Here is a 26,450-nt window from a genome sequence, read left to right on the forward strand (position 1 = left end):
ATTTCCTCAATAAGCCACTATCAACCAATTCATGGGATACCCTGAGCTGTGCATATAGGCCGGATTATGAATAGTGATAGTAAGCTGTGACCTCCTACTCTACCTTGGTGCTGTTTTTGATTTATGGACTGGTGCTTTATGTACCCTTTTTGTGCTTTTGTAATTGTCCTTTGATTACACACAACTTATCGATGTGTTATACACATTTGCAAATACTGTTTCATATTTGTTAATTGTTTTTGAATTTCCTATGTTGAAAAATCAGTTTGTGTTGTCCTTAATGTTTGACATGAATTGAATGTTGTTGCATTTATGGAATACCCTAGAAAAATTGTAAAATAAATCACAAGAGCCTATGAATTTATTCCATTGCCTCTTTTCTTGATTAAACTTTAAATAGTAGCTACTGGATACTTTCAAGTATATAACTTTTAGAAAGTTGGCATTTCCTTGTTCCAACCGTTTGGTGCCTGTAGCCTGTATCCTGGGTCACATAACTAGGTGTAGCTGGCAGTTGGTCTTTTTGTATTACTCCCAGACAGTGTGTTGGCAGGATGGACCATCTCTGACTTGATGAAGGGGAGGAGCAGTCGCTTACCACACACATAGCAAAGGCTCTGTCTCGGCACACACACAAAGGGCTTGACACTAATCTTTTGTGACCCCAGAAAAGCTAGGGCCAGGGCAGGAAGGCAGGAAATTCCAAACACCTTTGAGGGTGGAAACCTCTAGAACCTTCTCGTACTTCAATTAGAGGATCCTCTGACCCAAATCTTCAGTAAACCTCTGGATCTGTGAAAGACTCAGTAGGACTGCTGTGGTGCTCTGCAAGAAGGACTGGTACTCTGTTGCCCTGCTGCCTGCGGCCCTGCTGTCTGAATAAAAGGAATGTACCTGCATCTTCAAACCAGGACTAACAGAGTGACTCAAAGGGCAGTTGGCTAGCCCACTGATCAAGGCCTCAGGGACAGGAAAGGTTCCAACTACCTACAACTCAGCTCCTGGACTCAATCTGCTGTGAGTCTTGCCCCCCAAGCAGTGCCTCCCCAGTCCTGGACCCTTGGAAGTTAGCCTGATGGCGCCCCTATAGCCAATCTGTGTTCCTGTTGTAGGAACCAATGCAGCACAATGCATGAACTTGAAGCTCCACTTTGGAAGTGCCGCAGCGTGACGCATCTTCGATGCCAGACCTCGCATCGCAGCCTACAGTCTCCTCGGAATCACCGCTGAGTGACGCATCTTCAGCACAGCCTTCGCATCACAAGGCCTTCGACGACAGCAATCTCAATGATGACATAGGACTCTGAATTGCAGTCCCACAACTTCTTCTGACCCTACTGTGTGCGATGCACCCTCGACGCAGGGCGTCGCAAAACACAAGCCCCTCATCTACAGTATCCACGACAGCGATGCAGGACTTCACACCCCAGCCTTGCAGTTCCTCTGAACTGCTGCTGTGTGAGACATCATCGAGACAGGATCTCGCAACACTCTGCAAACCAGGATTTAAGGAACTTTGTAGAGCTGGCCTACCTTGGTCCCTGTATTTGGCCTGCGCTCCATCGCAGCCGGCCTGAACTTGTGACTTTGTCCTGGACGGGTGCGACCAGATAACCACAGTTGGAGGTTTGTTCTTCTAACCACTATTTTCACTTAATTCTTCAAAATTGCATATTTCAGTCTCTACTGATTGGATTTTTGTTGTTGTGGTCTCAAATAATTTATAAATAAAATTACATTTTATTCTTTCTTTCTAAATTGGAGTGGAATTTTTGTTGTGTTGTGTTTTCACTTTGTTACTGTTTGAAGTGCTGCATACATACTTTCACATTGCCTCTAAATTAAACCTGGCTGCTTTTTATGCCAAGACACCAGAAGGTTAAGCACAGGCTTGGCGTTGCTTGTGGCTTCACCCTAACAGGAATTATGGTTGCCGCTTGTGTAGGGTATCATCCCCCAACCAGAAACACAATTTCCAATAGCTTTCTATTGACTTTTCTGTGCATGGCATCTTCTGCCAGATATACAAGCAAAATGTCCTTGTGTGCAGAAATAAACTCTTTTTGTTGCCATTAAGATAATGATATCTTGAAGTGCTCAATCCCTCTTTTGGCACTACAGCAGCTCTTCCGCCATTCCCCTTTACATTTCTCAGACTTCTCAGACAGTAGCTCATACATTGAAGCTCAAGAACATAGTAACTCTACTTACTGGCCCATTTGTTGGTCCTCTGAAAATCCATAATTATCATTAATTTCCCCATGGTCATCCAAGCTTATCTATGATTTATCCATGGTCAACCATGCACATCAATTAGTTCTCTATGGTCAATCATCATTTATATCCACAATTTCTCTACAGTCAATTATGCTTTTGTAGTCGGTTCTGCACTTCAGCAGAGGCAAATCCTGTATACAACCACATTAACCTACATGATCCTTCACAGAGAAGTAGTAAGTGCCTACTTCCTAGAACGAGCTGATGCAGTTCTAAGTCTTGTATCTGTAAGAGAGACAAGTATACAGAGTGCAGATGTGTGTTAAGAGAAATCATCAATATTGTAATAAAATGTGAAACAGCCCAATTAATGCTGAGAAGGTTCCCGGAGGTTCCAAGGCACCAAGAGTCTACATGTTCACCTTAACTTCCGAAGCATCTTTTTAGTGATCCGATAACTATCCTTATCAGATGCCCAACCGACTAGGTACAAATATAGTAATCTCCGAGAAGAAACCAGTTGGGTAAGTGTAGCTATACAGCCAACAGCATGAAGCATGCTGGGACTTTCCACCCAAACTTTGAATGTTGATGCAGCTTAAAAATCCAGTATTCATTCCAAGTTATTAGGAAAGGATGGATATACACAATGCAGGGCAAATTATGTTCTGAGTAATGCAATATATGTACAGTAGTAATTTTGCATGCAGAATTTTCTCAGGGTTTTCAATAAAGATTTCACCAGATCTGACACAATGGAACTTGTCACCAGAAAAAGGCACCGATTTGGGTAATTACCGGCAATATTGATACAGAAGCACAGATTTCTCTGTTAATTCCCCCGTTGATAAGAAAAACGTGTAATCCATGGCAAATTTGCATCCTGAATTGCTGATCTGAATTGCTGATAGCCTCAAAATCTGTAATTTGGGGCAAAATCAACCTAGCTGGAATTTTGCCGCACTTGGAATAAATGACTGAAAATGATTCTTGTAACATAGGACCACTTACCACCGATGCATAAATTGATTTGATATCCTGCTAATAAACTGTGCTTATCAACCAGTGTTCTAATATAATGCAACCATGTTCAGCAATCCATTCTGCAGAGCTGAAGGCAGCACTTGGGCAATGGTAGGAGAGTGATTCATGTCTTAATGTGTGTTATATTGTATTGCAAAATATGTCACCTAACATATTTGTTCCTTTATCTTGTTCCTTTGGTTCACCAGCTTGAACAGAGCAATTTTGTTCTGTTTTGCACACATGCAGGAGGACTTCAAGACCACTTTCAGAATCTAGTACTGACCATCCTGGTGAGTTTGTTCTATGAGCGTCATCTCAATAGCTTCAATAATCCTGGACAGACTGGGATGCCAACAGTTCTTCTGTTACCGTGCACCAGCACCACGGCCTACCATTGTCAAAATAGCGGAATAATTGTGAAAAATGTGCCATGCTTCTCATACGTACTATTATAAATACACCTTTTGCTTGCCTCGTGTTTTTACTACATTCTCATGTATGCAGCTCCTAAGATTTATACTGCCAAGGGTACACTGGTACTTTCAGTTGTGCCTTGTTTAGCGCTCTCTCTTGAATAGAAGAAAAGGAAATGATGTACAGAATTAGCCTTGCTATTTGCTTATTAACGTCATCTTTGCTCAGTTACCTCAGCGGTTTAGTACTCCATAGATTACAAAATATGACACACTTAAAATCACTTAGTAATGTCAATTTTGCCTTAAGCATGGGCAATGTTCCTTTCTAGCTTAGCTGTGCAAGCAATTAGGGCAACACAACCTCAACAAGGGTACAGCTCTGTAATACATAAATCATGAACTTCCGGTAGTCATGGTCTCTGGCTTACACAGGTAGGAGCTAGCCTTTGTTTTGGAACTTCTTTGACTTACATAATGAAATGCCCATGCAATCCAACTAATTCTGCCCCTACAGATCAGACCACACTGTATTAAGGTGACCCTGAAATTCATCCACAACACTCTTCTTTTTGTCAACAGAAATGACCCCTGCCTCCTGATCTTGCTTGACTTCCCTGCTGCTTTCCATATAGTTGATTACCAAGCATTGGTCAACACCCTGGAAACACTTTAGGCTTTCACTCACATAGTCCTGTAGTAGCTCACCACTGCACTGCGCTCCACTCACCATCTTATCCAGATGAGAGCCTCAAGATTCTAGAACGTCCCATCTTCTGAAGAGCCCCCCAGGGATCCATCCTCTTCAACCTCTACACGGAGCCTCCTGGGCACGTAACTCACCAACAGTTACAACAGGATCCATCAATACCCTGACAGCTCCCAACTGAATCTCAGTGGGTGACATTAAGTGGCTTAAAGGGTGCTTCCAGTTAATTCTGAATAGGATGTTAAGCACCTACTCAAAACTCAACCTCCCTAATATAGAATTCCTTCTATTCTCCAATAACACCAAACAAACTTTTGAGTCAAGTCTGGCTAGCAAATATGAACCTCAAAAGTGTCAAATCCAGGGGACAACTAATGCAAAAACACTAGGCTTCATATTCAAACTTACCTCATCTTCAAGGACTACATGACTAAGAAAACCAGTTACCATTTTCTCTTTGTGGAGGGTGGAAGCCCTTTCTATGGAAATCTGACTGTAGTTCAACTATACAAGTAATGGCTGTCTCCCACTTGGATTGGGGCAACACTTTACTCAAAGGTCTTCCCAGTGATCCATATAAAGGGACCTTTCAACACTAGGATCAAAGCCATCACCAGAGTAGAAAACAGGAGCGGCCCACGCAGGTAAGAGCGGTGAGGCGGTGAAAGGGGGCGGGGACTTGACAGATGATCACCTGCACGGGCCGTTCCTGCTAGAAAAAAGAGGAAATGCACTTAAAGGATAAACAGAAACAAGTCTTTTCAGTGTATACACCCAGGATATGAAAACAGTTCTTACTTTCGAAAAACAGTTTCAGCTACCCTGCAGGGAAAAAACTCAAGTCACACCCATATTTACAGAACATTTTCACTTTAACTGCTAGATACGCACTTCTCCTTTGTCTCCCTTTAAACATCCTAAATGTGTCCTGGGAAGGGTTCTCTACCTTCTGTGCTATGTTATATAAATCACTCTGCCATATATACATATATAAAAGCATACATACATACATGTTCCATGGACATAGATCACAGGCTCTCTCCCTCTTCAAACATTGTTTCGTGTCATCAACTCTGGTAAACAAAGGTAGGTAGTAAATTGGCTTAAGCTGAGAATGTCTCCGCATACAATTCTACCACTTCTTACATTTTGCCAATGAGGTGGAGTTCAACATTTATTAAAAATAATACAAATCTAAGAGTTCCGACGGGTGTGAATATATAGTGATTTGTTTCTGTTTGTAAAGTTCAAAGAAATTAGCCCTGACTGAGTTTCAGCATAACATTAATCAGGTTAAACTAACACCACTGGGCAGTGGGACACTGGCGTAGATCCTTCCACAGTCCACAAGGATGCTCCAGGTGTGATCAGTTTAACCTTAGATTAAATTTTTCAAGTTATGCTCATGTATGAAGGGCTGCATGTTGTATACTGTGCTGTAGTTTGTTTAGGTGTATAGAGAGAAGTGTTCTGTCGTGTGTTATTTATGTTCTTGTAGAGAGGTAGCTGTGTACTCCCGGCTGGGCTTTTTCCCACACTTTCAAAAGACCATCATGACAACACCTTAGGAGTACAAGAAGTGAGGCAAAGCTTCCGCAGTGGTAAATGACATCGCCGTACACAAACATCTTCAGACCTAGACTGTGAATCAGCGATTTGCTTGTATAGTTTACACTTTTTCTGGGTGTAAGTCAGACTCGAGCACCGAAAAAAATCAAAATAGCGAGCAAGTAAGTTAAAAGTGACTTGTATTGCTTTATTCCTTCTCAGATATCTGCCGTTCTGAGCATTCCATTTTGGCAATGGTTCCTGCAACGATTTGGAAAGAAAATGGCAGCATTTGGAATTTCGGTAACTTATTACCTTTATATCCGCATTACTTTTTTTATGTCCTCATTAATTTTATATACCCTCTCTGCACCCCTTACGCTGGTCGAGGCAGTGCTGAATCCGTTCCAGCGCAAGAGAGAGAAGTCCACAAAACGGGGAAAGGAGGAACAGAAAGATGGAGAAAGTGAAAAAGAAAGAAAGCAAGGAAAAAAAAATCAGAAAAGAGTCAGAAAAGGCACTAGGATTGTGTGATGTTTGATGGCAATCGATCGATCAATCAATACATTTATAGAGCGCGCTACTCACCCATGAGGGTCTCAAGGCGCTTAAGGGAGGGGGGCTGTCGCTACTGCTCGAATAGCCAGGTCTTGAGGTGTTTTCTGAAGGTGAGATGGTCCTGGGTCAGTCGTAGGTGCGCGGGGAGGGAGTTCCATGTTTTGGCTGCCAGGTAGGAGAAGGATCTTCCTCCGGTGGTGGTTCTGCGAATTCGTGGGACGATGGCGAGGGTGAGGTTGGTGGAGCGGAGCTGGCGAGTGGGGATGTAGAACGAGAGGCGGTTGTTGAGGTATTCAGCGCCCTTGTCGTGTAGCGCTTTGTGTGCGTGGGTTAGGAGCCTGAACGTGATCCTCTTGCAGACGGGGAGCCAGTGTAGGTTTCTCAGGTGGGCGGATATGTGGCTGTGGCAAGGGATGTCGAGGGTGAGTCGTGCGGAGGCGTTCTGTATGCGTTAATCGATCAATCAATCAGGCGTTTGTTGAGTGCTACTACTCACCCGTAAGGGTCTCAAGGCACTGGGGGTGGCAAGGTGTGCAGGTTCCAGTCCATCAAGGAGGGGTGTGTCGAAGAGCCAGGTTTTGAGGTTTCTTGCGAAGATGGGGAGCGATGTTGTCTGTCTAAGGTGGAGCGGAAGGGCGTTCCAGGCTCTGGCCGCGAGGAAGGAGAAGGAGCAGCCTCCCGATCTGGTCTTTCTGGTGTGGGGGACCACGGCGTAGGAGAGCTGGGCTGATCCTAGGGTCCTTTGGGGTGCGTGGAATTTGAGTTAGCTGTTCAGGTCTGCTAGTCCGGTGTCATGTAGGGCCTTGTGTGCGTGGGTGAGCATCTTGAAGGTGACTCTAGCCTCAATGCATGGGCGTCCGCAGAAATGTTTTCAGGAGGGGGCAACATTTTAACTTCAGCACTCGCCTTCCAGGGGGGGGCAACATTTTAACTTCCTCACTCGCCTTCAAGGCACGTTTAATGCAGACGGCCCATTGTCATTCTTTATGTGATGATCAGCAGCAGACAGAATGACAATGGGCCTGTCCACAGTCTGCTCGAGGTCGGGGAGGGGCTGCTTCAGCCTCTAGAGTTCAAAGAGAACTGCGAGAGGCCCCAAGTGAGAGAACATTTAAACTCCTGGGGCTTCTCGCAGGGGAACAGCCTGCTGTAATCTTGAACATTACGGACCAAAAGGAATGGGACCGGCGATCCAGGGGGGGGCAAGCGCACCCCCTTGCCCTCCCCTGCGGACACCCATGCCTCAATGGGGAGCCAGTGGAGTGTGCGCAGGTGCTGGGAGATGTGGCAGTGTCTTGGCAGGTTGAGGACCAGTCTTGCGGCGGCATTCTGGATGTTCTGTAGCTTGCGGTGAGGTTTTTGTTTATTCCGGCGTAGAGTGCATTGCCGTAGTCAAGTCTGCTGGTGACCAGGGCATGAGTGACGGTCTTTCTGTGGTCGAGGGGGATCCATTTGAAAGTCTTACATAGGAGGTGGAGGGTGTGGAAGCAGGAGGACGAGACGGAGTTGATCTGGCAGTCCATTTTGAGCCCGTAGTCCAGGATGATTCCCAGGTTGCGTGCGTGGTCTTCCGAGGGCGGCGGGCTACCAGGTGTCGTTCCAGGCGTCGGGGTTTGGGCCCATGATGAGTACTTCTTTTTTGTTGGTATTTAGTTGTAGGCAGCTGTTTTTCATCCATTTGGCGACGGTTTCCATGCTGTCTCGAAAGTTGTGTCTGGCGGTGTTGGGTTTGTTGGATAGGGAGAGGATGAGTTGGGTGTCGCCTGCGTATGACACAATGTTTGGTCCGTAAGTTCTGTAGATGGGGGCGGGCGGAGCCATGTAGATGTTGAAGAGTGTAGGGCTGAGGGAGGACCCCTGGAGGATTCCGCAGGTGGTTGGTGTAGGGTCCAAGGAAAGGGGGGGGAGTCTGACCCTCTGCGTTCTGCCGGTGAGGAAAGAGCTGATCCAGTTGAGGGACATGTCCTGGATCCCTGCGTTGTGGAGTCTGCGTATTAGGGTGCGGTGAGAGACTGTGTTGAACGCCGCTGAGAGGTCGAGGAGGATGAGGGCTTCTGTTTCTCCTTTGTCCAGTAGGGTGCGGATGTCGTCTGTTGCAGCAAGGAGGGTGGTTTCTGTACTATGGTTTTTTGACAAAGGATGACAGAGGCCTCAATTGGGATCAACAGTATGTAGGCTCGGTATTTGGCATACCCGACATTCGATAGTACTGGCTGCGGCCTTCTGAACAAAACTTTGGGCACAGGCGCATATTTAAAATTTTCACATTTCTTGTCAGTTTGAATTTAGCAATTCATTGACGTGTACAAAGTTTAACAGCAATTTATATAATGTACAATTCAAATTGTTAAAGGAAAAGCTTATAATATTCATCAACAATATAATATCATTAAATGAAATGAATGAAATGAAAAGAAAATGTGTAAAGCGCGGTAGCTACCCTGAGGCGTCCTAGCGCAAACTTTAAAAACTAAAGTCATCAAATGTTAAAATAATCGGGCATCAATGGACTTTTAAAAAGTCAAATCCATCAACAGCAATATTGGTTAAGTGGATACCTCCTACAATGCAACAGTGCTGAGATCTATAAGGAGGTTATAATCATATGTTGCATTGACCATGCTGACATATTAAATTTAGCCAGAGCAAACACCACAATTGCCCTTATGTCACTTTTGCATATTCTTAGGGAGTTAATTCGGTCACGCAGCCCCAGAGCCTGACACATTGGTGTAATCCACCTAGATCTCGATCTGGAGTAAGCCCTACAGAAATTAAGAAATGCTCCTCCGACTCATCTGTAGAACAACAGGCAAGGCCGAGTTTTGATTTGTTAGTCAACAAAGTCCAAGATGAAACATAGGTACCTATTGGAAGGATGCCATGGCGAAACTGCAAAAAAAGAGAGTGAGGCTGAGTCGGATGGATAAAATCCAGGGCATTCTCTAGTTTAAATATATTTTTCTGTATTAAAAAGGTTTTAGTCCTGGTACCGGAGAATTCATTGGAGGTACTAAAGTTTACCCAATATGTTTGTTTGACAGTACCCTTGGTGTTGCTATTGATGGTTAGGGGGCCACTCCAGGGACTTCGTAACCCCTAACTACTGAAAATGAGTTTGATATAATCCAACCAGGGGATTTTGTACGAGTCATTGATGCCTTCGGGTGATACGTGCGCTATATAAGTCGCAATACATTTACATTTACATTCAAGGCTATATTCTCACTTAGAGCTTTTCTATACGGCTTAGAGCCTTTGTTGACCAGGCTTGAAATCAATACATTGTGGAAAGCAATCTCGCCATTTCTGAGATAGGCTTGAGGGTAAGGTCCAGTCTGAGTGGCAGGAGAGGTGTCCCACGCTCCAAACTAGCAACAGCCCGTATAAAATTGTTTTTGCCCACAGCGAGTGGGTAGGAGTTGCAGTAGCCCCACGACTAGGAGCCATATACTGTGGTACTGTTAACCTGGGCATTGTAGATCTAAATTACAGGGGCGAATGAGTGAAATGAAGCTCTTTTAGAAAACCTCACAAGGGCAGATGCTCTACAGATGAATATTAAATGACTCTTTTGGATTTGGGGTTCCCAGGACTCGATATTCAACAATCTAATTCCCAAGTAGTCTAATTTCATTACTCTTAACGCTAGGCTAATGGTGCCTCCCAGTCTCCTCTTTTTAGAATAGACCATAAACTTGTTTTTTTGAGTGTTTATTTCTAGCCCATACATTTCACAAAAGAGCAAAAACCTATCCACGAGTGTCTGGAGCCCTGAGCGTGTTTTGGAGAGTAGCAAGGTGTCGTCTGCAAAAAACAGAGCAGGCACTTTTTTATTGCCAGTGATAGTGAGTCATTAACACAGTTTAACAAATAACAAATACATTTGTCTATAAACAAAATGAAACGAGTGGGAACCAAGGCACAGCCTTACAAACTCCTTTGGCTACACTGAACTTATCTGTTAGTTCCCTATTGAGGCCCACCAGATCCTAGTGTAATTCCTTTCATGCAAACACATGATTCTGTTCAACAGATTACCCTGGAGGTTCATGTCTGATAAAACCTCCCACATATTCGCTCTTGGGACAAGGTCAAATGCTGTAAGCAAGACATTGAAGGCAACTTGGAGAGTACCACCTCCAATATCCCCTGTCTCCCATTCAGTCATAATGAGCCTAAAGACCCGATAGATTGTTCCTGTCTCTGAAAGAAGTCTTGCTGTTGGATGGGATATAATGTAATTGTGCCCTATCCACGATGTACGTTGTCCCAGCACTTGCTTGAAGAACATTTTCTGCAAGTTATCTAATAAGCTGATGGGGCAATAGTTGTTCGAGAGATTGCAAAACTCTTTTTGTGGATTGGCACAATTTCAGCGCCTTTCCATATCGGGGAACATCGTTTACAACAAAACTTTTACCACGCACTACCATTACAACGAGGCTTTCAATGGAGGGCGCTGTTGGATAGGGAATAGTTTAATTTTCTATCCAACACCTTCCCTACTATCCACGGGGACTGGAGTTGGAATAGAAAATTAAACTATTCCACTATCCAGCGCCCCCCAACGCAAGTCGTTGTAACGACTTGCGTTGTAATACCTACGTTGTAAAGGCATGCGTGGTAAAAGCATGCTTTGAAACGTCATACAACCTCCATATCGATGGCATAGATGCCCCTGTGGTTCTGGCATTACTGACAGTGTTAATAATTGCCACCCAAATTACCTTGCCTTTGTGAGCAAATTGCAGCCAAAGTTCCTCATGGAAAAAGCTAAGCGGTGAGCATTCTAGATGAGGGGCACTATATGCCGGTCAAAGGTTGGACACCAATTTTGGTCACCTGTGTAGAATTACAGTAGAGCAATTTAAAATGTTCTTTCTATTTCCTTCGCTGTATGAATTACTTGGGTTGACTTACCAAATCTTTGGCTCCATGGATGACTGTCTGCAAAAATCTGTTAGAGTCCTTCTTGAATGAGGCCTCTAGAAGATCTCCCCAGATAGATTGTTCCCAAGCTGCCTTGGCCAATTAAATTGTCTCCCTACATGCTACTTTAGATTCGCTAATAGCAGCCTTTTTGCCTAGCTTAATGATGCTTACTAGATTGCGCCATGCCTCTCTGCATGCAGCAGAGAACCGTTCCCAGGATTTTCGAATCTTGGAAGCCTGCATAAAGCCCTTAGTAACGTGATGTTTTAGATTAGATAATAAGAGGGTGTCTTCGCCGAGGATGGAATCTGAGCACTCCCACTTGTCAAGCATCTTGCTCATGTGGGTAGCCACATTGTCGCAGATGCCTGAATTCACGTCCTTGGAAGAGCATAGTGTATTTAATTTGACGTTCCTATGATCATTAGCCACTGCCAAGGTGTTATCGCTGGTCGTTAGTCCTTCGGATGTTAGTCAGGATATAAGATTACAAGCTATTTACATCAGGGGATCGTGCTCATTCTCAACTCAGATTTAGATCAGCAGTAGAACGGCGCTTGCAAGCACGTAACTCATGGGTGAGAGAAATATCCACCATCTTGAGACCAGCCCTAGACAAGTAACTCCTAAGGGGAGATGTTATCTCTGGGATTGTTCCATACCGCAGCATCATCTACGCAGAAATCTTGTGCTATGTTATTGGGCCCAAATGTTAGATTTAAATCCCCTGCAATAGATATTATGTGTTGCTGCATACAAAGATAATATCATATCCAATAGGGCAGTGGGTCTCGATTGTTATGTTATGTTAAGTGAAATTTATTAAGCGCACATACACCAAGAAGGTTTCTTGGCGCTACAATGTCTTCAGAGCCCGAGTTCAAATGCATAATTAGAAAGCCTGGCAAAAAAGCCAAGTTTTTAGACAGCTTCTGAATTTAAGAAGAGTGTGGCAGAATCGTATGTCGGGAAAGAGAGAGTTCCAGAACATGGGTGCCAGAACAGCAAACCTGGCACCCCCAGTGCTCTTTAGTCTCTAAGTGGGTGTGGACAGCAGTAACTTATGGGCTGAGCGAAGGTTACGAGAGGGAGCGTGCCTGTGGATCAAATCATTCACAAATCTAGGACTTTTCCCATTAATGGACTTGTAGATGTGGCACCCGACCTTAAAGGCACAACGCTGGATTACAGATAACCAATGAAGTTGTTTCAAGAGGGGGGTGATATGAAGATGTCTGGGTTGATGAGTAATCAAAGGAGCCACCTGGTTCTGGATGATTTGTAAACGTTTGGAGAGATAGAGGGGAATGCCATAGTAGAGAGAGTTGGCATAATCAACAGTGGACATAACTATAGCAAGAATAACCTGGATTCTGGCTTCATGGGTGAGAAACCTGCAGATCTTTTTTATTTTCCTAAGTTGGAAAAGCAGGTCGAGATCACTGAGCCAATCTGAGCCTTCATCGTGAGGTCCTGGCTAATAATGACCCCCAAGCTCTTGGCCGTGGATGATGGAGAGGGAGCTTGGCCAAGTTCCCTGGGCCAAAAATGCGGGCCCCAAGGGTTCTTGATGATCCCTCCAGTGAGAACTAGCTCTGTTTTATCCGGATTGAGCTTAAGATGATTACTGTTCATCAATTGACTGATGAACAGTATGGTAGACTGAAAAGTAGAGACAGATTCCGGAGAGTTACTAATAGGAGAGATGAGTTGAAAGTCATCTGCATAGTTGAAAGTGCAGACATTACGTGCTTTCAAAGTTCGGATGAGGGGGAGAGGAAAACAACCTTTACAACGCAACTTTTACAACGCACTACCATTACAACGAAACTTTTACAACGCAAAATCCATTACAACGCATGCCATTACAAATCAACCATTACAACGCATGACACTACAACGCATACCTCTACAACGCATGTCAGTACAGCACAGTCATTACAACGCATACCATTACAACGCATAGCATTACAACACATAGTACCCTTACACTATCCAACACTTGCCCTACTGGTGTACCCCCTGGAGTTAGAATAGTAATTTTTACCCCTACACTATCCAACACTTACCCTACTGTTGCACCCCCTGGAGTTAGAATAGTAATTTTTACCCCTACACTATCCAACACTTACCCTACTGTTGCACCCCCTGGAGTTAGAATAGTAATTTTTACCCCTACACTATCCAACACTTACCCTACTGTTGCACCCCCTGGAGTTAGAATAGTAATTTTTACCCCTACACTATCCAACACTTACCCTACTGTTGCACCCCCCTGGAGTTATAATAGTAATTTTTACCCCTACACTATCCAATACTTACCTTACATGCAATGTAATGTTATGCGTTGTAATGGTATGCATTGTAATGGAATGCGTTGTAAAGGTAGTTTTTAAAAATTCGTTGTAATGGCATGCGTTGTAATGTAATGTGTTGTAATGGATGTTGCGTTGTAAAAAATGTGTTGTAAAGGTATGCGTTGTAAAAGTATGCGTTGTAACGTCATACATCCAGGGGGAGAAGGTACAAATTGAACAACAGGGGAGAAAGCGAGGAACCCTGAGGAACTCCGCAGGAGACACACACTCTGAGAGCAGTAAATGGTACTGTGCTAACTGCCTGAGAACGATTCTGAAGGAAAGACGTAATCCAGCCAAGGGCAGGTCCCATGATTCCCGCGGCTCTGACACGATCGACCAAGAAAATGTGGTCGACCGTGTCAAAAGCCGCAGAGAGATCGAGCAGGAAAAGGGCCTGCGGGGAACCAGAGTCGACCTTCTCGCGAAGAGAATCTAAGACCGTGAGAATCACGGCCTCGGTAGAGTGAGCCGATGGAACCCCGCTTGGCAGGAATCAAGGAATTCAGACTCTTCTAGAAACTCAGTAAGACATCTAGTGACATAAGTTTCCAGAACCTTGGTAAGGTAGGGCAGGAAGGAAATCGGGCGATAATTTGTTAACAATGGGGGGTCTGCCCCAGGCTTCTTCAAGAGGGTGATAGCAATAGCCTCCTTAAAGGTACTGGGGACAATACCCTGAGAGAGTGATTGATTCAGAAGGTGGAGTGCAGGACTGGGAAGGATGGTGAAGATTTCTCTTAGAATGCTGGGGGGCAGCAGTCAATGGGAGAGCCTGTCTTAACTTTAGAGAGTATGTCCAAAAAGGCAGGCTCAGTGATGCTGGGAATTTTCACAAAGGGACTATGATTTTGGACAACAGTAGGACAGAGCAACGAGGTATTACAAGGCGGGATGCTAGCCTTTATCAGTGCAATTTTTTCAATAAAAAAAGGAGTTCAAGGAATTACAGAACTCTTGCGAGGGAGCAGGTTTTATGGAGAGTCTGTCAGGATTGGACAACTCATTTACTATAGAGAAAATCTCTTTAGTACGATTGGAGGTAGACAAAATTCTAGAAGAGAAATAGGCAGCTTTAGCGGACAAGATGGATTTTTTATAAATCTTCAGCGAGGTAATATACAGGCGTTTGTCTTCCGGAAGGTACTTGCATCTCCAAGTTCTCTCTAGTTGCCTCAGGCCTAATTTCTGAATTTTTAACTCGTCAGAGAACCACCTATGAGCATCATGCAGACGGGGGGCATGTGCTTTCTTAAGAGGCGCATATTTATTACTAGTGGCCAACAACCAATCAGTAAGCTGTTCAGCAGCTAAGTTGATAGAGGGGTTGATAGGAGGGAGAGAATTAGTAAGAGAATTATGGAAAGATGTTTTATCACTTAGTTTCCAATTTCTGTATGTACCTCCTCCTTGACAAGGATATTTAACAGAAAAGTTGTCAAAAATGGAGATTTTGATAATATAGTGGTCTGACCAAGTGCAAGGAAGTACAGACACGAGAGTCAGGGTTATATTACCAGTCCAGATCTGGTCGAGGGTGTGCCCCTTGATGTGAGTGGGCACAGTAACTTGTTGCACCAGGTTAAGTCTGGAGAGTAACTCACTGAGTTAAATCGATTGGGGACCGCCCAATGGATCATTTGCCCAATAATTAAAGTCGCCAATCAACATAACTTTCCTGTGAGTGGTGACTAGGTGAGCAACTTGTTCACCCAAGGAATGAGGAAACAGGGGCATACTTTGAGGGGGGTCTATAGAGTAGGGCACAGACCAGAGGTGTCTTAAATGATTCACAATCAAGTTTGAGCACTAAATTGTCCACAGAGGGCAAAGCTAGAGAGGGGAGCATGGAATATTTAGAGTCATGGCGGGTGAAAATAGCTACTCCTCCGCCCACTTTACCCTGAGGGCGATTAGCTTGAATGATGTGATAGTCAGAGGGGAGAGCAGCGAGAATGTCAGGGTAGGATTCTTGAGATAGCCAAGTTTTGGAGAGCAATAGAAAATCTGGTTGCTCGGATTTGAGCAGTAAGAAGATATCTAGTTGGTTTTTGACAGAGAGCGGGTGTTAAGGCATATAACAGAGAGTGTTCGAGCGCCATTCAGCACCAGGGTTGAGGCGGGGGTTGCTGATCGGGAGATAGTTAGTTCAGGGAATGAAGTTCTGAGCTGTAAGATACCCTGAGATTGTAAAATAGAGTATGTCAGGGTAGCAAGGGTGGCGGGAGAAGTATACAGTGGCAGGAGTTGCTTAGCACTGTAATAGAGAGAGTTTTGGGCATGATGACAGGCCCCAGGCTCCGTACATGCGCGGACGGGCGCAGACGGGCATGCCTTTGGCACGCCGCCGGCGCGCCCACTGTGCACGTCCGCTGCGCTTACGTGAAGTAATCGGAATGAAGTGGCCGCTGGCAGCCTAAACTCCGCCCCGCCTGCAGTGTGATTGGCTGAGGAAATCAGCTGGCAATAGCAGGTCCTGCCTCGCTCGCGATTTAGTGAGTTACAGGAGATTTTACCCCCAGGACGAAGAATTTCCCAAACACAGGTAATTTCTAGGTTACACAAGTTTAAAAGCACAACAGGGATTTAGCACACGAGCTGAATGCTCATAAAAACAAAGTGGTGGTTCCCGCGCCGAAATTGGAAAGGAAATAGCCGCTGGCAGCCTAAGCTCCGCCCGCCTGCAGCGTGATTGGCTGAGGAAATCAGCTGGCAATAGCAGGTCCTGCCTCGCTCGCAATTCAGCTAGTTACAGGAGATTTTACCCCCAGGACGAAGAATTTCCCAAACACAGGTAATTTCTGGGTTACACAAATTTCCTGCCTATTCGAGCTTCTATCATCTATGTTGATTAACAAAATGGGACCCTAGTAGGTTGAGTTATGACAAGCCCCTGTAGATCAAGGGATTGAAAAAACAACTCTGTGGTAGTACAATTCAATGTAATCCTCAAATAAATGAATAAGCCACTCCCTGTAGTGGAGTTTAATGTGGGGACAAAAAAGCTTTTGAAATCATTCCTATGGGAATTTTCCACTGCACACATCTATTAAAAATGTAAACACTGTGGTCGTCGATGAACTTCCACAACTCCATATCTCCCAGCTTTGTCTTAATCCCCCTACATTCCAACTAAGTAATGATACTGGTCTAACAAAAGGTTCCTGTAATATGAACATAGAAGGAGAAGAGACAAAACTAGAAGACAAGGTTGTGTTGAGGGAGCCCAATCAGTTCCTGAAAAAGTTGGGGCAAATGTGGAATAAGTATTGGAACTTGTCTTGGCGCCAATAAGGGCAGCCCTAATAGAATGGGCTCAAAAGTTTTTCCCCATTTGGTTTACAAACATTAAAGCTAGGGGTCCTCACCTCTCATTCTTTTGATTCTATTCCTCCATCAGGTATATCAACTCCCACCAGCAATTTTCCTCTGTGTGTAATCATTGACACAAGTTTCGGAGTCAGCCTGGCCATTCGCAGGCGTAACAACATCTGCGACCTGGCAACTAAAATCGAGTGGTATAGAGGCTATTTTAAATTCAGTGATTTGTTGGATCCCATTGGTGGAACCTAACCAGTGAGGAAATTAATTCTGGTATAGACTCTCCTTTATCTAAAAACAGTCCGTCATTCTCAGTTATTCTGGCAAGGGGCATGAAGGTAGGCAATAGGGATTTAGAACTGAATTGGCATAGGACCCTTGTAGTGTGGATTGTACAAAAACATATACTGAAGATGGTGATAAAAATAACCAGATTATCTCTAGAAGTAATACCACCAAGTACCTGCGGCCTCCCAGTACTAATTACCCATTTACCCTCATAGTGTGCAACAGGGAGAGAGGGTAGGGTCAGGTAGTGTCCCTTGCTCCATTATTTAGAACTGTTGCCACTAGCAATTCTGAAGAAACATTATTATTTTCCTCTGAGTTAGTATGTGCCAGTGGTAAAGTACCTTGTGTTACTTTGGGGGAGTGGTATGTTAACAAGGCACGGGTAGTTTGTGCACCCAATTTCCGTTCTATGGCCTCGACCTCTCCTCGAGTGGAGACAGGAGTGAATTGACGGATGCAATGAATTTGGCCAGTAATCTTTCACAGAACAAGTCCTCGTAGTCAAATAGCAGAGGTTGCTCAACAATAGTATTCTGCACAGCTGAAAAGGGTCCTGAGCTTATAGCTTTGGGTTTGAAAATAAGGAGACGCTTTTTGCGTTTAACTCGAGGACCCATGTTGGAGAAGGTACCTGTTTGAAGTGGGAATGACATCAAAAGGATTTGCCCCTGTGGATTTGTAGGGGGCGTTAAAGGGGCCAGGGGCAAGGATTGGGAAGGTGCTGAGCTTTCCAATGGGGGGTTGTATAAGAACAAGCAAAAGCTCAGATGAGAGTTGTTATTCTGTCAATTCTATTTCTTTGTTGATTACTCTCACAGCCCGCTGGTTGAGCCATCAAGTGAAGAGTTTTGATATTACTTGGGCAAAGATGATAATGCTTTATGTTTCCCCATAATATACCAGTTGAGGCTTTAATAACACAATGGGTGGGATAATAGAGTGTTACAACAGCTCAAGGCCCTATGGTAAAAGACCTAACTATTCTTGCCAAAAAGAAACAAGCATTTACAATGCAATGGTTTCGTCTTTGTTAAAGTTAAAGCTATTGGTATTGCAAATGTTATTTTTTTAATTTATTGTTTTTTTTAAAGTGATAAATAGATGTTATTTCCATTTACAATTGCAATTGTTAAGCATTAGAAAGTAGTAGAGAGTATTAGCATGTATTAAGTGTTAGGAGAGAGTGACTAGTTGATTAATAGAGAGTATACTTGTATAGAGTAGTGTAGGAGTAAGTTGTAGGCAGTAGTAGTTAGTGAATAGTGTTGATTAGTGGAGAGTAGTATAGAGTGAGTAGTAGATAGTCACACACACACAGAGTCACACACACACACACACACACAGTCTCACACACACACTCACAGTCACACACACACACAGTCACACACACACACACACACAGTCACACACACACACACACACACAGTCACACACACAGTCACACACACAGTCACACACAGTCACACACACAGTCACACACACAGTCCACACACACAGTCCATACACAGAGTCCAAACACATCATAATATAGGACGGTGAGGCAAATGTCAGGAGCCCGCAATCATTAGCTGAAACTATTCCTGTGTCAGATTTTTTTCTATATAAATGTATTCTTACTGATCATTGCTTCCACTCCAAACGCGTAAAATCATGCAACTGATATTGTGAAGTCAACCAATCACCGAACTCGCTTAAATCGTGACGCAGCAATCCTTCCCTAGTTAAAGCAAAACAGGATGGATTAGGATTTTAATTACGCATTAGGTTGTAATTGGGTTCTTATTTCTGCTGCCCCTTTAGGTCAAGCCGGTACAGTCCTAGCTGCTTTATTTCCAAACTGTACTGTGCGCCCGCTTTTAATGGTTTGTCCTGCCCTTATAAAATGCTGAAAAACTTTAACCAAGTTTACAATTCACTGTAAATACGGGTGCACTCAGCTCCATGGGTCAAAGTGTCTTTGCCCACAAATGTGTTCCAACTAACTTTGATCAGGACCCAACCCTTCCATTCAACCACTGGTCATTATTTGGCTAGTAGTTGGCAAGGCAGACAAAATGGACGCTGGATGGAGGGTGACCGACTGATTGCACTGTGCGAGCTTCTGGAACAAGCACCAATGTTCGTGAGAGGACAGCGACAAAATTACAATGATAAATGTGCGAATATCTCGATCATGTCTAGACCGCTCACCAGCAATGACAAAAGAGGCAAAATTGCACAAAGCACCCCTCTCACACATCGTTGGTTTTAGGCCCTGCCTCCCAGAGAGAATTTATTTTGTTTTGTTTCATGAAGATTTTAAAAGAAAACAATCTCAAAAGAAGTAATAATGTGTCTTACTCACCCCAACGGAGTACAACTTTCACCAAATGCACCATTAGCAACATGCCACAGGACATGAGAATACAAACTTGAAATGCAATAAAGCCTGTCTCCCGGGCATGCACCAGGGGCGCCGCTCTCATCCAGTTTGAGGCGCTTGCTGCCTGCCGCCCCCCTGCCCATGCAACCACATGGAGGGGAGGAAATTGAGCTGCGAAAACTGACATAAACGTCATGAGTGGTACAAGGGCTACCACAAGGACCCCGGGGTATGCAGCTGGTGAAGGGTCCCACGCGGGATCCCCACGCGCTGGGACGGGGTGCCTACCTCACCAGCTCTGACTCTGACTCTGTCTCTCTCCCCACCGCCCCCCCCCCCGGCTACCTTGGAACTCACCGGCTGGACCGGAGGACTCTGACGTTTTCCCTTGCTTCTCCCGCTGTGGGGGCAGGCACCGGCAATGTACCTCGCGCCCCCTCCGCCGTCGGCACACACACAGTCACACACACAGTCCACACACACAGTCCACACACATCATAATATAGGACGGTGAGGCACATGTCAGGAGCCAGCAATCATTAGCTGAAACTATTCCTGTGTCAATTTTTTTTCTGTATAAATGTATTCTTACTGATCATTGCTTCCACTCCAAACGCGTAAAATCATGCGACTGATATTGTGAAGTCAACCAATCACCGAACTCGCTTAAATCATGACACAGCAATCCTTCCCTAGTTAGAGCAAAACAGAGTGGATTAGGATTTTAATTACGCATTAGGTTGTACTTGGGATCTTAATTCTGCTGCCCCTTTAGGTCAAGCCGGTATACTCCTAGCTGCTTTATTGCCAAACTGTACTGTGCGCCCGTTTTTAATGGTTTGTCCTGCCCTTATGAAATGCTGAAAAACTTTAACCAAGTTTACAATTCACTGTAAATACGGGTGCACTCAGCTCCATGGGTCAAAGTGTCTTTGCCCACAAATGTGTTCCAACTAACTTTCATCAGGACCCAACCCAACCCTTCCATTCAACCACTGGTCATTGTTTGGCTAGTGGTTGGCAAGGCAAACAAAATGGACGCCGGATGGAGGGTGACCGACTGATTGCACTGTGCGAGCTTCTGGAATAATCATCAGTGTTCGTGAGAGGACAGCGACAAAATTGCAATGATAAATGTGCGAATATCTGGATCATGTCTAGACCGCTCACCAGCAATGACAAAAGAGGCAAAATTGCACAAAGCACCCCTCTAACACATCGTTGGTTTTAGGCCCTGCCTTCGAGAAAGGTTTTATTTTGTTTTGTTTCATGAAGATTTTAAAAGAAAACAATCTCAAAAGAAGTAATAATGTGTCTGACTCACCCCAACAGAGTACAATTTTCACCAAATGCACCATTATCAACATGACACAGGACCTGAGAATACAAACTTGAAATGCAATAAAGCCTGCCTCCCGGGCATGCACCAGGGGCACCAGGGGTGCCGCTCATATCCAGTTAGAGGCGCTCGCTGCCAGCCGCCCCCCTGCCCATGCAACCACATGGAGGGGAGGAAATTGAGCTGTGAAAACTGACATAAACGTCATGAGTGGTACAAGGGCTACCACAAGGACCCCGGGGTATGCAGCTGGGGCAGGGTCCCGCGCGGGAACACCACGCGGTGGGACGGGGTGCCTACCTCACCAGCTCTGACTCTGACTCTGTCTCTCTCTCCACCCTCCCCTGGAACTCACTGACTGGGGCGGAGGACTCTGACGTTCTCCCTTGCTTCTCCTGCGGTGGGGGCAGGCACCGGCAATGTGCCTCGCCCCCCTCCGCTGTCGGGCTGCACCAGGGGCATCTGCGGGGCTCTCCCTTAACCACGGGAGCCCCGCACCGGCAGCTTCTCTTCTTCCAGCAGCGGGCACAGGACTTCCTCTTTGGAAATCGGAAGTCCTGCACGCCGTCAGAAAACTACGGTGCCTGACTTCCTATGATCCCCGGCCGCCGCGGTGATTTCCTGCAGTCCCGGGCTGCGGCGGTGAAAACGGGGCAGATGAGGGGTAGGCTCCCTCCGAATTGAAAATAAACAGCGGGGTGGGCACCTGCTTAGGAATTTAAAATATAAATGCGGGCAAAGTCGTGTGGTGGGCACCCGCGCAATAAAAACAATCATATACGCGGGCGGCACCCGTAATTAAGTAGTACCGATACACGGCCAGAATGCAGGGTGGGCACCTGCTGGCAACTATTTAAAATTAGTGGGGTGGCACCTGCGCCGATCATATTCAGCTAAACCTCGGACCTCGCCATGAACACCACCATGTTTCTCCGAGGTCTAGGAGAAATGGATCTGAGAAACGCCCCGTCATTTTCAGACTGGGGGCGTGTTTTTCTTTCTCCCCTCTTCTCCATTGGCTGGAATGTAAACAACGGGCGTGTTTTTGACTGTTGTTGTTACATTTCAGCCAATGGAGAAGAATGAGAAAGAAATTAAAAAACACACCCCTCAATCCGAAAAAGACGGGGCTTAGCTGGCAAAAATGACATCACTAAAACCTCTTCTCCAATGGCTGGCCACCGTTTAGGAAGCCAGCCAATGGAGAAGAGGGCCGGGGTTAACCCTCGCTACTAAGAAACATAAAATGTCACCAGCGAGACTGCACAAGCGCAGCCTACGCTAGCCGAGACCTAAAAGGACCTCTCTGTGATGAGCCAGTTCGCACTCTAATTGAGAGGGGCAAAGGGACATAAACCGATCGGCGCGCAGTAGGAAATATAATTCTTTACTTGTGGCATAGAGATAGGATGTCAGAGGGGCGGCCGAGCCCACCCTCCTCCAGGCTCTGATGGGTTGGATGGGCTCGCCCTTGGCCCGGGCTTTGGGCAGGCATGGCCTTTACGTGTACTGCTCTGCGGTGGACAGGAGACAGTTGTATATTGCAAAAGTCTCATGTGCCCCTCCTCCTCAGGGTGCTATGCTGGCTGGAGCTAGAAGTACCCAATAGGCCACAACAGCAACGTCGCCTTTTAATTAAGCACACTTCACGAAAATGGTTTGGTGAATAAATAGATGTTTTTAAAATCCTACAAGAGTAGAGTCGGAAACTAAAAAGCTAGTCGTTTTTTAATGTATTATTATTACATTTTTCACTATTGAACAAAAAATAAGTACTTTATGTATCAGAGACTATGCAAAGGACAGCATTACTGAGCATCAGAAATGTTTAGATTATATAGGTTTAAAGCAAGGGGACAAACAGGATATAAAATACATTTTATATAGATAGATATTAACATAGATGTCAAGAAAGGCCCATGAAATAAGAGAGATGATGTAGTGCAGATGGTGTGCCCTTGAACTATTGAGGTAGGAATCTGCATGGCACCAAATATCTTGGACACATTATCAAAAGGTTAGTATAGATTTTCTATACCCAGCTCCACACATATGTACCTTGGTAATATATATATATTCAAGGCGAATAGGTGCGGAGTTAAGAATAATAAATCTATGCTTCCTCCATATGCTTTACGTTTTGTTCCTCACTATTGTTTTACATTGAAATTTTGGGGGTCGATGTTTAGTACTAGACCTACAAAACACATATCTCTTTAGCCTCAATCTTCCATAGTTTAATCAGTACAGATCTATAACGTAATCCACCCACTCAAAGAAGAGAGGTAGAAAGGAATACAATATGAATTGTGTCATTTTTCTTACAAGGATCACTCATGTTACAGAAATTGTTTTGGCTCATTAAGTTGTTTTTGCACAGCAGCGCTTAGATAGTTGAGTGTGCATGTTTTTCTGTCCTATGTGGATCGAGGGGCCACAAGCCAGGACACCATCTATTCCACATTCCGACAGAGCGGTCTCCAATACTTGGGTCTTTATTAAGCTCCTTGCTAAGGAGTATGTTCTTGAACTTTATTCGATCTCTTATAAAAACATCAATTGATCAAGTAGCGCATGAGACAATGTTAAAAGGATCTACATAAAAACCACAGTTTAAAACATTTAAAGATCAGTTCAAAGGGAGTCATTTCCTAGGTGAACTCTACCAGTGCAGATATTATTTAAAATCATGCACGGTGCAACCATACGCAAAAAACAGTTCCGGTAAATAGGCCCCCTACCCTTTAAGTGCAAACAGAATTTCAATTTTTCGAGTAATTTAATTGAGAGAGCCCCAGGTCTTCCGCCTTCTCATGCATGCCCACAAGAAACAGGCTACAGAAAAGCTCACAAAGAGGTCATACAGTGCTTTTAGGAAATACAATGCCACCCTGCATTGGGTAAAATTATGGCGCCTTAAAATCGGGAATAAAAGTTTTCCTTTCAATGGTATAAAACATGCAAACAACCACTATGTGTAGGTCTGATTGGGAAGACTGGTTGTCACAGGGGCAGAGGGGCAAATATGAGTGTTTGAACTTCCTCACCGGGAGGGCTAACATCAGAAGGATATAATTCAGGCAAAAATGTAATAAGATGAATCTGTGATGAGTTATATTAATGCATGAGAGATATGAAAAACCGTCACACACTCTTGAGGGAATGAGAACGTAAACAGCAACCGCCCTTTCTTTGTAATTTTTTTCCCTCCTAAGAAAGTCAGCCCTTTGAAGGTATGGCTCTGTGATTTTCCACTTCGAAACCTTCATACACAGTGCGGGGTCACTAAATAAAATACGCTGCCCTATTGCGATCAATTTAGCCTCTACGTAGCTGAGCCAACTAATCCTGCTCCTGTGGTTCAGTTTCATATAGCTAGCAATTATACATTGTGTTAAATCTACTGTCGACCTACGCCAGATCGAAAGCCAAAGCAGGATTGGGGGAAATCTAATAGAATCAAGCAAGTGAAGAAACCCCAATTCCAGATGTAAAGTATAGTTTGATTGTGATTGGGGTAAGGATACCCAATTTTAAAAAAAGGTGTCTTCCATTCTCTGGAGAAGGTCAGCGCTAACCTTCCCCCACACCCCCACCCCGTACATCGCCATTGCCTTTGTTTTGGCACAATAGATGTTTTTAATCGTGTCCAAAGGACTGGCTCCCAATTTTCTTGCAAAGCCTTTATAGTCTGCAGGCTTCTTTCCATAGCAAAGGCTCTTCCCACAAACAGGTTTTTCCAGGAGTGGTTCTTGTCAAACAGGACCCCCACATATGAAAAGGAGTCTACCACTTTCAGTTTCTTTGAGGCCAGCTGGAATTGGGAGTGTTTTTCTTCTCTTCTGGCATCTGCTATGACAATAAATATTTAAGCCTAATTTACTCTAAGATCTAATGAAGCCATAAATGAGGCATAAGATGTTATACGAGACTGTAAGGCCACCCCTGTCCTGGCAACCAGTACTGCATCATCTGCATACAACAATATCGTTACTGGCTTGTTGTCAAAAATAGGGATGTCCAAGGGGGCTTGAGTCAGAGCGGCCTCCACCCCATTAGTGTAGATGGAGAAAAGAAACGGGACGAGGACACAGCCCTGCCTTACTCCCCTCTCGATTTTAAAAGAGCGGGTACATTCCCCATTTGCACCACACCGAACAGAAGGAGAAGCATTAGCATATAGCTAACAGATGAAGCGAATTATCAGTAAGTCGAGCCACATCTCTTCCAGCATAAAATACAGCTTTTGGTGGGAAACACAATCGAAAGCCGCTGAGAGGTCCATAAACACAATATAGATTCCCCCCCCCCCCCTTTCACTTTCGTGTACTTGTCAATGCAGAGTGACAAATTCAAACATTGATCCACTGTCCCCTTTCCCCTCTGGAACCCATATTGCACGTGAATCAGTATGTTATTCTCTTTGGCCAAGTTCTTCAATCTGGCTAATAGAAGCCAGCCCATAAGCTTTGCTGTGGTATCCAGAAGGGAAATGGGGTGGTAGTTCTTAGGGGAGGCCCTATCCCCCTTCTTGTTTATGGGGACAATTACACTCTGGTTCCAAGATGGTGGAGAACCTTCAACTGCTATTCTATTAAACACATTTGTGAATAAGGGAACCCTCAAATCATAGTTCTGCTGGAAAATATCAATTGGGATCCCATCAGGGCCGGGGTTTTCCCTGGTGGGCAAGACTCCAACTCTCTTCTAACTTCTGTTGGTGAAAATTTCAGACAGTACAATGGCCTTTCGGCATGATCAGCCAGAGCTAGGGGTGGAGTATTTTTAAGGCCAAAGATGCTTTCAAAATAAGTCAACCAATCCTCCTCGTCCACGTGAGACGCCAATGAAGGATCCTTAGAGTCCTTAAAATAAGGGGTGTTTATAACTCTCCAAAAGTCCCTGCTGCTTACCGAGGAGGCAGCTTGCTCCAGGTCACTCCAGGTCTTTTCCCATATCTCCTTTCTTTTTTTCCTGGCCTGTTTGTAGTTACTACACAACAAATTGAGCTCTACAGGATCTCTATGGTGGACTTTGAAAGCGTTCTTGAGCGCTGCCCTAGCTGTCGAACATTCATGGTCAAACCATCCTCTTTTTTGGTTCAGATTCAGCGATTTAGTGTAAGTAAGTGCCATTTGTATTTTTGTGAGTGCAATCTACCATCAATAAGGATTTGTAGAAGGATGCAGAAATAAGTAAAAGGATGACATACTCTTGGACCCAATTATAAACAAGCTCCTCCTTAGCTCCTTAGATCTTCCTTGTCAGGGCAAAAGAACAACAACAGATAACATATTACTTAATGCTATCTAGGAAAAATGGATATCAGCTAAAATGGGGACAGGTAGAGAAGCTGAATCTGAGCAATCAAAAA

At 44.6% G+C, this 26,450-nt stretch overlaps 1 protein-coding gene across 1 annotated transcript in view; it reads left to right on the forward strand.

Annotated features, from left to right (window-relative positions):
* The window catches only part of MFSD2B (MFSD2 lysolipid transporter B, sphingolipid), a 286,777-nt gene that overhangs the window by 177,888 nt on the left and 82,439 nt on the right, over nucleotides 1-26,450 (forward strand). The window contains exons 9-10 of the mRNA XM_086926264.1: nucleotides 3,450-3,533; nucleotides 6,136-6,216. Of these exons, the coding sequence (XP_086782390.1) occupies nucleotides 3,450-3,533; nucleotides 6,136-6,216 (165 nt within the window). The remainder of the gene's footprint in view (nucleotides 1-3,449; nucleotides 3,534-6,135; nucleotides 6,217-26,450) is intronic.

Source organism: Lissotriton vulgaris, chromosome 6 (genome assembly GCF_964263255.1).
Source record: "Lissotriton vulgaris chromosome 6, aLisVul1.2, whole genome shotgun sequence".
NCBI classification, from domain to species: Eukaryota; Metazoa; Chordata; class Amphibia; order Caudata; family Salamandridae; genus Lissotriton; species Lissotriton vulgaris.